This window comes from Sinocyclocheilus rhinocerous, unplaced genomic scaffold (assembly GCF_001515625.1).
Source record: "Sinocyclocheilus rhinocerous isolate Xijiao unplaced genomic scaffold, SAMN03320098_v1.1 scaffold23, whole genome shotgun sequence".
Taxonomy (NCBI): Eukaryota; Metazoa; Chordata; class Actinopteri; order Cypriniformes; family Cyprinidae; genus Sinocyclocheilus; species Sinocyclocheilus rhinocerous.
This window is the reverse complement of record NW_015644367.1, coordinates 514,261-525,502: the sequence shown is the minus strand read 5'-3', so window position 1 is coordinate 525,502 and position 11,242 is coordinate 514,261. Positions and strand designations below refer to the sequence as shown.

The 11,242-nt window shown below is 39.6% G+C and overlaps 1 protein-coding gene across 5 annotated transcripts in view; it reads right to left on the bottom strand.

The window, feature by feature from the left end:
* Positions 1-11,242, bottom strand: part of LOC107758246 (CLK4-associating serine/arginine rich protein-like) — a 17,005-nt gene that overhangs the window by 1,363 nt on the left and 4,400 nt on the right. For 3 of the 5 annotated variants that reach the window (XM_016575938.1, XM_016575939.1, XM_016575942.1), the window contains 11 exons: positions 10,300-10,379; positions 10,101-10,185; positions 9,871-10,010; positions 9,635-9,731; positions 9,391-9,469; positions 9,224-9,297; positions 8,422-8,463; positions 6,607-6,789; positions 5,953-6,264; positions 5,669-5,845; positions 305-579 (listed from right to left, as the gene is read on the bottom strand). In XM_016575938.1, coding sequence (XP_016431424.1) covers positions 399-579; positions 5,669-5,845; positions 5,953-6,264; positions 6,607-6,789; positions 8,422-8,463; positions 9,224-9,297; positions 9,391-9,469; positions 9,635-9,731; positions 9,871-10,010; positions 10,101-10,185; positions 10,300-10,379 — 1,450 coding nt within the window. In that variant the 3' untranslated portion in view covers positions 305-398. Of the gene's footprint in view, positions 1-304; positions 580-5,668; positions 5,846-5,952; positions 6,265-6,606; positions 6,790-8,421; positions 8,464-9,223; positions 9,298-9,390; positions 9,470-9,634; positions 9,732-9,870; positions 10,011-10,100; positions 10,186-10,299; positions 10,380-11,242 lie in introns of those variants that run through there. The other 2 variants (XM_016575940.1, XM_016575941.1) reach the window with 2 other exon arrangements.

Sequence of the window (11,242 nt, the reverse complement as noted above, 5' to 3'; positions counted from 1 at the left end):
AGCACAAAACCAAAAATAAATTAGAGCAAAAAACCCATGAAGCCGTGGTTTAATGTGAATTTACAACCGCTAACTTGCATTATAACCCGTGGCAATAGTGTAAAAGTAGCCCGGAGTCAGACCCACCTCTCCTGCATCGGCGTCTGCACTTCACACGCGTATGCTCGCGGGCGCGAATTAAGAATCACAAACGGCTGCATTCAAGTCTTCAAGGCATTTTAGGACACAACATCGTCAAGTAAGTAGCGTTAACGAATATTACAGTATTCACTGTAGTTGTCCGCTAGTAAAAACATAGGAGTTGGGTAAGTTCAGATATGGCTGCTCTTCAAAAGACCACTGCATTCTGCAAACAGAGGGCAGCTGATCACCAAGTGTACAGCCAATCAAAAACACATCTAAAATGAGAACAAGGGCTCTCTGAAGAGCCAAGAGATGGGCAGGAGCCCCAGCCTGATTGTTAACTGCATCAGCCTGTCAGGGGTGAGGGAGGCGGAGTCTTTAGCAACAAATTCGAGATACATCAAATTCTTACTGACTTTGGCAGCTCCAGTCTCTTTACCACCCGAATTTTCAGGCCTAGGGAAGAAAAAAAAAAGATACAGAATTTTTGGTCAGTTGTCACTTTTGAGGCATTTGACAAAAATATAAATAATAATAAAAACATAGAATATTAATTTAATTTTACAGAAATAAAATTGGAATACTAATACTTCTTAACCCTATAAACCCTACGGTATCATGGTTTTTCTGCAGCCTGTGTAGCGCCTCCCCCTGTCCCGGTCTCTCTCTTTTTCACGGTTTCTGTCTCTACCCCGTATCAACATGATCAAAACTAGGGATGGGTATTTTTCAAAAATACTGTATTCGAATATTTGGGCTCATAAAGAACAAATATTTGAATATTCATTTATTTAAATTACATTTAACAGAAATAAGTTAGTTTTTAATAATCAAGTTTTTGGCACCATTTCTGAACAAGCTTATGATTAGGCATCATAAACAATGTTCTACAACAACGTAAAGTTATATCTCAAGGTTTTCATTTAGTTGAAAACGTGTGTTAAATTTTATATATATATACAGTGGCATGCGAAATTTGGGAACCCCTTGCAGAAAATGTGAATAATTTTAACAAAATAAGAAATATCTTACTCAGGACAGTACTAAATAAAAAATAACATGCATTTTGTATGATCTCTCTTATTTTGTTAAAATTATTCACATTTTTACAGATTCTGCAAGGGGTTCCCAAACTTTCACATGCCACTGTAAAAAGAACAAAAGCACTCAAGCTCATGCTGAGTATTTTCTCCTTAAAACTGTAGTTTCCCTAATGGCAGTCCCAGAAATGGGGTTTGAAACAGCCCTCGGTTTGCTACGTCACAATCCAATAACCAATCACGTCAAGGGATAGATTCCTATCACTAGCATGCAAAATATACCAATACCAGCACAAAACCAAAAATAAATTAGAGCATGCATGCTATTTAAAAGCAGTTTACTCATTAAGTGTGATTTTTATTTTTTCTGCCAACAAAATGTTTAATGTTTTATCAGTGGCATGCGAAAGTTTTGGAACCTCTTGCAGAATCTGTGAAGATGTTAATAATTTTAACAAAATAAGAGAGATCATAAAAAATGCATGTTATTTATTTTTAGTACTTTCCTGAATAAGATATTTTAAATAAAAGATGTTTACATTTAGTCCACAAGAAGAAAAATAGCTGAAATGATTAAAATAACCACATTTAAAAGTTTGGGAACCCTTGGTTCTTAATACTGTGTGTGGTTACCTGGATGATCTGGATGATTTTTGTTTTGTGATGGTTGTTCATGAGTCCCTTGTTTGTTCTCAGTTAAACTGAGCACTGTTCTTCAGAAAAATCCTCCAGCTCCTGCACATTCTTCAGTTTTCCTTCTGGAGCATCAGTGAATGTTTGAACCTTATTTAATAGTTGTGTTTGAGTCCCTCAATTGTCCTCAGTGTGAAAAGATGGATCTCAAAATACAGTCACTGCTGGAAAGGGTTCAAATATGCAAAAGATGCTGGATTAGGACACAACATCGTCAAGTAAGTAACTTTAACGAATGTTACAGTATTCACTGTATTTGTCCGCTAGTAAAAACATAGTTTTATCATTATCCTTGTATGCCATTGTTTTAGCCAGTAGCGGCTCCTGACCGAAAATTTAAGGTGGGGCAGATTCTGGGTCGTAGCACTAATATATGAAAAACATTTTGTAAACTTTATATTCTAATCTCTGAACACATGCGGACAAAATTTTGGCAGAGATGTCCTTGCGTTTGAGCTCAGGAGGTCTCAGGCACCGTCTGCCCCGCTTAGTATCATGTATACATGCCTGCTAAAGCCATGCCCGGGTTTTTAATATATACTGCTTACTTTACGACTTAAAATAGTATCGAAAATCTGAAGAATATTTGTTGCAGAATGCTGAACACATTTATTATTGTTTCAGTTTATATAGAGGTCTATGTTGTTGATGAATATTTTGGTGGGGCTCTGCCCCACGTGCCCATATAGACGAGTCGCGCCTGGTTTTAGCGTTTAATACAGTTCAGTGGATCACACATTAATTGACTAATCATATCAGCAGCACGTGAAAGTGTGAATGAGTACTACTCAGGTAAAATCACTACCATATTAATTAGATTGTAAGTGCAGATTGATTGCTATAAAAGGAGGGAAGAAGCGCTTCCAATCATTGTGTTCTTGTTAGCAATCTGGACGTCCCAGAGTGTCCAGCAAGCGCCAGAACAGTGTCCTCCTGAGGAGTCAGCTACAGAATCGTGTCACCAGCAGTGCAGAGCTTGCTCTGGAATGGCAGCAGGTTGGTGTGAGAGCATCTGCATGCACAGTGAGGCGAAGACTTTTGGATAACGGCCTGGTGTCAAGAAGTGCAGCAAAAAAGCCACTTCTCTCCAAGAAAAACGTCAAGGACAGACTGAAATTCTGCAGGAAGTACAAGGATTGGACAGCAGAAGACTGGTGCAAAGTTATTTTCTCTGATGAAGCTCCCTTCCGACTGTTTGGGACATCTGGAAAATCGATTGTTCGGAGAAGAAAAGGTGAACACTACCATGAGTCCTGTGTTGTGCCAACAGTGAAGCATCCTGAGACCATCCATGTGTGGGGTTGCTTTTCAACCAAGTGAGTGGGCTCTCTCATAATTCTGCCCCAAAACACTGCCATGAATAAAGAATGTTATCAAAACGTCCTGCAAGAGCGACTTGGACGATCCATGAGCAAGTTGGTGATGATCCGTGCATTTTCCAACATGATGGAGCACCATGTCACAAAGCAAGAGTGATAAAGAAGTGGCTCGAAGATCATTACATTGAAATTTTGGATCCGTGGTCAGGCACCTCCCCAGATTTCAATCACATAGAGAACCTGTGGTCAGTCCTCAAAAGGCGAGTGGACAAGCAGAAGCCCACAAATTGTGATCAACTCTGAGAACTAATAAGGCAAGAATGGATCACCATCAGTCAGGATTTGGCCCAGAAGCTAATATCCAGCATGCCAGAGCGAATTGCAGAGGTTATGAAGAACAAGGGCCAACATTGTAAATATTGACTCATTATATTTTTTTGCCAATAAAAGACTTTAAATCTTATGATATGCTTATCATTGCTTTTCAGTATACCATAGAAACGTGGAAAAATAATCTACAAATACTGAAGAAGCAAACTTTGCAAAACACAAAATTTATGTCACTACCAAAATTTTTGGCCATGACTGTACAACAATAATATGCACATGAAAGTTGCCTCTTCAGTCTGCTAACAATAAGAACAGAAGTTCCACAAACACAAAGATAACGGTGTGCTAAGCAAAGTTTCTTACAGCGCTTTGTGCTTTCTGTTAAACCACTCTCCCTGGAGAAAAATTTGTGACGTGGCAATGGACTATAGTACATCGATGACGCGTCGGTGTCTATTAAATTATTCATGAAACTGCGTGTTCTTATCCTGAGAAGACGCTTCGCTTAAATATTCACAACAGCATGTGTTGATTTGCTATGAACTGAGGGAAACGTTCATGAATCGAAGGAGAGTGTTTGTTTTTGCTTTTTTAATAAGAGTTCGGCACAAACGCGATTCATTCACTTAGTGAGTATAACCGTTTTTACAGCTCCATGACACAACTGGTCAAAAAACTTATATAATCGTCGCAGAATAAGCCTTAAAGTTATCAGAGGTGCAACAGCACGTTCATGTATGTTTTCGATACAGAGTGCAAATGGCTGTGCATTTATTTGTGTTTTTAACTTGATGGGAGCGAAATGAAACTGAAGCTGTGTGTTGTCGTCTGTCTCCCCTCTTCCCCCTCCGCTCGCAGCACACCACGCCCACTTTTTTTAAAGCTGTGGTGAGGACTAACCAGTGCTGAAACAGGGGGTTTCATGACCCTTTAAATGTTATCAGAGGTGCAACAGCACGTTCATATATATGTTTTCGATGCAGAGTGCAAATGGCTGTGCATTAATTTGTGTTTTTAACTCTATGGGAGCGAAATGAAACTGTCTGAACGCAAAGCTGTGTGTTGTCTGTCTCCCCTCTTCCCCCTCCACTCCGCTGCAAACCACACCCACTTTTTAAAGCGTTTTTTTTAAACTGTGGAGAGAACTAACCAGTGCTGAAACAGGGGGCTTCATGACCCTTTAAAGAAAGCATATGTCTCAGGATCATTTCGCGATCAGATGCTCTCCTCTGCTCACTCAGGGTACAGCGGTGTTTACCTGCAGTCGTGAATGCAGTGATGGACAGCTGTATTTCCTCAGTCGACTGGTGTTTGGATTTCATGTGATTTCTCATTATGGTGGTGATATTATAATAACTCACTTTCAGTTTCACTGATTTATTTGATCAAAAGTAAATCCACTTTGTAAGATCATTTTGATCAAAATAATTCCAAACTCTGCGAGGCAGACGACCACATTCTGTGATCAAATACAAATCAACTTGTTAACATGCTCCACAGCGCCACCCAGTGCACTTAGTTATAACTGACTTTTAGTTTGCGAGCTTAGGATTTATGATGGATTCCCTGCATTTACGGCCAGCAAAGCAACATGTAGTAAAATTCGAATAGTGCTTTAATTTTTCGAATAATAATAATTACAGATCGAATATTCTAATATTTGTGCACACTCCTAATCAAAACCTTGTGGAAAAACCTGTTGGGCAAAGTCTAATACATGCCTTATGTCATCTGATAGTTTATACTATTTTAGCAAGTAAGAGGCCTTTTAATATAATTCTATAAGCGTCTCCCTTCTGGTCATGGTTTTGCGTGAACTTTTTCCTGACTTTTATGAAGTAAATATAAATATATATAATTAATATGTATAATATAATCTTTGCAATTTGATTATTGCACTAGGCCATATCCCATTCTCAAAACCAACGCAAAAACAGCGAACTGGTGAGTAACAGTTTCATATACTTGCCAATGCCAATTTTTACTCCCATTTGGCACTTGGATAACATAAAATATATTTGAAAAAGCAGGAAATTTCTTTTTATCAAATTTATGGAATTTACATGGGTCATATTTCTCAGGGCGGAAAATCCCATCCCTGACTTTTTTTATGTAAAGTATGTAAAGTCTATCTATAGTGCTTACAGGTTTGTTGCAACTTACTTTCTCAGTTTGTCTGCAGAAGCAGATGTAGGTGGAGCAGAATGGGAGGAGGGGGAAAGGCTGCGGCTCGCTGCAGGTGAGTGGGAGGGGCTTTGACTGATGCTCCCGCCCCTCCTGTATGCTGAGCTGCGACTCCGCCGCTGGTAACGATCACCTGAACGAGAATGTGAGCGAAACCTGATGGAGAAAGTTTCATCCAATCAATTTCACAAAAGAAACCCCTTTTTTCTTAATAAAATCAAAGAATCTACAAGGGTTTGAAATTCTTTAGCAAGCTCTCTTGCCTGGTTCGTCTGCGGCCTGTGTAGCGCCTCCCCCTGTCCCGGTCTCTGTCTCTTTCACGGTTTCTGTCTCTACCCCGATCTGTGGAACGAGACCTAGTCCTGTCGTATCGTTTCCTCGAGCCAACTCCTCCACTGCGTTGCCGTGAACGGGAGTCAGACCGCCGGCGAGAGCGAGACCTGGAGTAACGGCTGTTGCGGTCCCTGCCCCCACGAGATTGACGACTCCGGCGGGAACGTGAGGATGAGCATGAGGACCGATGTGAAGAGGAGTGGGAGGAAAAGGACGAGTGACTGGAGGAAGAACGTCTTCGGCTAAAAGAAATACACAACGTGCTATGTCATTACGAGCAACCTACAAAAAAAATCTATTAAAATCACAAGACAAGCCACAGAGCTTCCAGTTGTCAAAATTGTATTATTCCACACCGGTTTTAACTCTTAATATGCCACAAAAATAATCAACATACTAAATGGGCAACACAGAAAATGGTTTGGTTGGTCTCTATTTTAAATCATCACCAATCGTTTTGAAGCTCAACCTGTGGCAATTCTCTTAGCACACTGGCTACATGCTATCACAGCTGAACAAGCTTATGAAAAAACGAAGAAAAAAGCCACTAAGGAGCCATAACGTAGAAAGGGGAAGTTACCGACCGGGAGCCCCTGCTATGACCTGCGGTGTTGGAGGAGGTGTGGCTTGACACCGCTGCAGGTGGGGCTTGTGCAGCTGAGGCTCCCTCATCATCACTGCCCCCAAAGCTGGTGATGAAAGTGATCTTATCATTGCCTGGGGTTCGAGAACGAGAGCGTGACTCTGAACTTGAGTCTGACTCTGGCCTGGGACAAAAAGGAGGGAAAATAGAGTGGTAAGAAACATTATTAATACATGATGTACACTACTATTAAAAAGTTTGGGGCTATTAATCCAATCTTCAGTGTCACATAATCCTTCAGGAATCATTCTAATATGCTGATTTGTTGCTTCATAAATGTTTCTTATTAGTATCAATGTTGAAAACAGCTGTGCTGCTTAATATTTTCATGGAAACCACTTTTAGGATGAATAGAAGAAAAAAAAAACAGCATTTATTTGAAATAGAAATCTTTAGTAACATTATAAATGTCATTTAGTGTCACTTTATCAATTTATGAATTCATTTTTTTTTTTTAAAGAAAATCACGGATCCCAGGTAGTGTATTGAGTTGTTGATGCATAATATATCTGTTATCTGTCCCATACTGATCATTGATGTTGAAGTTTTTTTAAATTTATAATTTTTGGTCATACTGTATTGTACCTGTTCATTTACCCTATTCTGACATTTAGATTACCTTTGCCATCCTCTAACACTCAAAACTAATCATTAAAAACATTAATAACAGTTAAATATATTATTTGACTTTTTAATACTGGCCATTTAATGGTTAATATCAGCAACATGAAAATCAGTTTAAAGATATTGGTCAGAATTTCAATATTGGGGCAATCTGAATTTCAATTTGATTTTGGTGCTTAATATGACAATTTATTAGGGTTGGGTATCGTTTTTTTTTCTTTTCTCGATACCGGTGCCAAATCGATACTTTTAAAATGGTTCCGGTGCCTAAACCGATACTAATTAAACAATAAATAAATAAATAAAAATTCCCCCAAAAATGATGGACTGGCCATTAGAATATAACAAATGATGCCCGTTTCATTCATACTGGACGCCAGAGGGCGCCCTCGCACAGAAAATCCACATATCCAGTCACAGAAGTAGCGGAACTCATGACCCTCCAAGAAATGCCTTATATGGACAAAGTCATCCCTATTATAGCTGTAACTGAGTAATAGTGATGCGCGGATGAGCTAAAACGTCACCCAAATCCGCAGCTTCAAATAAATTATCCACCCGCCAACCGCCCACACCTGTATTTTTGTCTGATTTAGATAACCGCACCCGATCATCACAATAGGGTTCGTACAGTCATGAAAAACCTGGAAAAGTCATAGGGAGGTTTAGGTTTAGGCATTTTAATTTAAGCATGTTTAGCTTAGTTAACGGAAGGGTACCTGCTGCCGTCAGAGCAAGTGTAATTACTGCATTCACGCGCTCCTCGGATGCTCTCATTTCTCACACAGTTGGAATGTGAAAACAACATGGACATTCTCCTTACTACAAAGATTTGTTGGATTTGTATTATTAGAGCTTTCCTACTTGAGTTCACGTGCATTTTCTCAGTCGGGAAATTATTTTTCATGTGCGGTGCCGGTGATGATGCTTCTTACGTCCGTTTCGGAGAACCAGAGGACAAATATTTTAATCGATCGCTCAGGCATGGCACCGAAATCTGCGCTCTGATTCGGTTCTAGTACATACCGATTACATGGGTACCGGTGCCATATTGGTACCGGGTTTCAGTACCCAACCCTACAATTTATACATTCAAAACTAATGTGCAAAGTATCAATCCATGAACACTTACCGTTTGTAGGGGTCGTATGTAGGACTGTCTCTTCTGGCATAGCTGTTTTTGAAATGTACATAATAAATTAATTTCAGTTAATCAATTTTCAATAAAAATAATCAGCAACGTGTGTAACTGGTGCACATTATAACATTCACACACACACACACACACACACGGTGGTGACGGTGATACCGGTGTTAAGCCGCAACACCGGTTACGTCACTTGCCCACCGCGTCACCGACCCCCACCGTCGTTTTGATTTTTTTATCGAAATAAAAATTTACACACAACCTGTTTTTCAGTAAAAGAACACGCTCCGCTCAATATTCCGATCTATGAATGTGCGTTCCGCTCATGCTCATCGGAAAAGCAAAGTCCGCTCAAAGAACGCGCTGACAGGAAATTTCTATGCCGTATACTTGTTCCAGTTTGCAGTAGCGCTACTGTGCTGTAACATGGTGTAGGCTAGTTCAGCTGTACTGGGCAACGCTGCTAAAATAATGCTACCTTCAGTGACACGATGCTCTGCTATGCTATGCTCTGTTTAATAAATCTGCAAAGATGTCAACAATTCTGTGTTTTTCTGTCAATATGGGGTGCTGTGTGTACATTAATGAGGAAAAAAAATTAACTTAAATGATTTGAGCAAATGGCTGCAATATAACAAAGAGTGAAAAATTTAAGGGGGTCTGAATACTTTCCGTACCCACTGTATATACACAATTTTACATGTCAGTTAATTATTGGGTAATCAGTGACACAAAACACTGTTGCTTATCTGTGGAAATTTGTAGCTTATATTGTATGGGCTGTTACCTGGGTGGGCTGATCTGCCTGCCTTTCATATACTTCTCTCTAAACTCTCTTCGCTGTCTGCGAGACCGCCGGCCCTGATGGAAACAGAACAACATTACTATTACAAATACTAATAATCAAATGCAAACATCTTAAACGGGAGGAAGTTCAAAAGATTCTGCCCATACAGAGTACATGGCCTTCTCTGCCTCCAGTGCTTTTGCATGCTTAATGGCCTCCACTTCCTCCTTGTCCTTCCTCAACATCCTAAAATAAAAAACAACTGGATTTTATCTACACATCATGTTTATCGAAAAAGTACAAGATCAATAGAATGCATTCATTCAGATCTTCTCCAAATATGCTCAAGTGGTGAATTTCCTCTGATAAGTTTGCATTTCATTGATTTAGTTAAAGAATCAGCGAACGAACCATACAAAGTCCTCATCTGCCATGCCATAAGTGGTGGCCATCTTGTTAATCTCCGTCACCTGCTCTGGGTTCAGTTCATCTACATCCACCTCAACATCTACAAATTGGGAAAGCATTCACACACATATTGAAAAAGGCGTTACCTTCTATATTAAATTAAATGACATATCTAAAGTGTTTCTACATTTTAAAATGAATTATCCTAACAGGAAGTGTGTAGTGTATGAAAAACACACCGATATCAGGGATGACTTCGTCTTCCTCAGACTCGCTGTTTTCTGAGTCATCCTCACTTCCCTTCTCCATCTGTTCATCTGGTTCAGTCACTGTGGTGTCCTCATATGTATAACCGATCTGAGCTTTCTTCTCAGCGAGTCTAACAGTGAAAAAAAATTATGAAGTGATCCATCTAACAGAATGTACTTTTAGCCACATTTGTTTTAAGTACTGATGCACAAGTTCATACTTTTTCTTCTCATCCTCATTTGGTTTCTGTAGGCCACCATAGAGTTCATCCACATAGATCTGGTACAGACACTGTTCCTCGGAGACTACAACATGACAAGAACATTCTTTGTGGATTCTTTCAAGTTTATCAGTAACATTATAAGGGTCACAACTGTTCCAAGAAAAAAAAAGGCAGAATGAAATCAAAAGAAACTCACTGTTCGCAAAGTCATTCTGCACCAGACCTCTATAGCGCTCGTAATTGCACTTCCTCTCTTCTGATTCCTGCTCTGGGGTGCTGTGACAGAAACAATGAACTTAATCAAAAATGACACAAAACAGAAACCAGTTCAGCATAATTTTATCAAAACTTTTTTATTTATTCAAATTGGTACAAAAGTTGGTGACTTTAGCGGCACTTGCTATATGAACACAAAAATTATAATTTATCACAAATAACTACCACCATAGTATATGAATGGGAAATCTAATCAAAATCGAGCAATTTTTTCTTTCATCATGTCTAAATATATATTAAAATGCAAAACCTACTAAAAGTATGTAGTCGTGTCTACATATACTCTTGTAAGCATTTAGAGAACATACATGCCTACATATATTTATATATCGGGCTACACAGGCATCTAGTTGTTACAACATGGAATTAAATATGATTTTCTGTATTTCTCCTACCAAATGGCACTAATCTGCCTTCCATGCATTGGATTTTAAATGCATTTGCTCTATTTTTAACTTTAAAGGTGGGGCATGTATTTTTTCAAAAACGCTTTAGAAAACTGAGTCGGGCAGAGTACCAAAACAAACTTGTAGCCAATCAGCAGTAAGGGGCGTGTCTACTCATGATGCCGAGGAGAGAGCGCTCAGTGCACAGGACGGACATTAGCCGAGCCGAGCCGAGCCGAGGAAAGATAGAGAGATAAAAACAAGGAAAACGTCTACGGAACAAAAGAAGGCTTACGATAAGGCAAGAAGTAGGACCCGTGTAAATATCGGATCAGCTTTCCAGCGCTGGAGAGAACTCAAGGAGCGGAAGGCCTGCGATCGGACGCAGAGGTTGCTTTGTTTCTTCTCGATAGGTGGGTAACACCGTGTCTACACCGGACGCGACAGTTGTCGCGCCGCGCCGCAACAGCTAAAGTC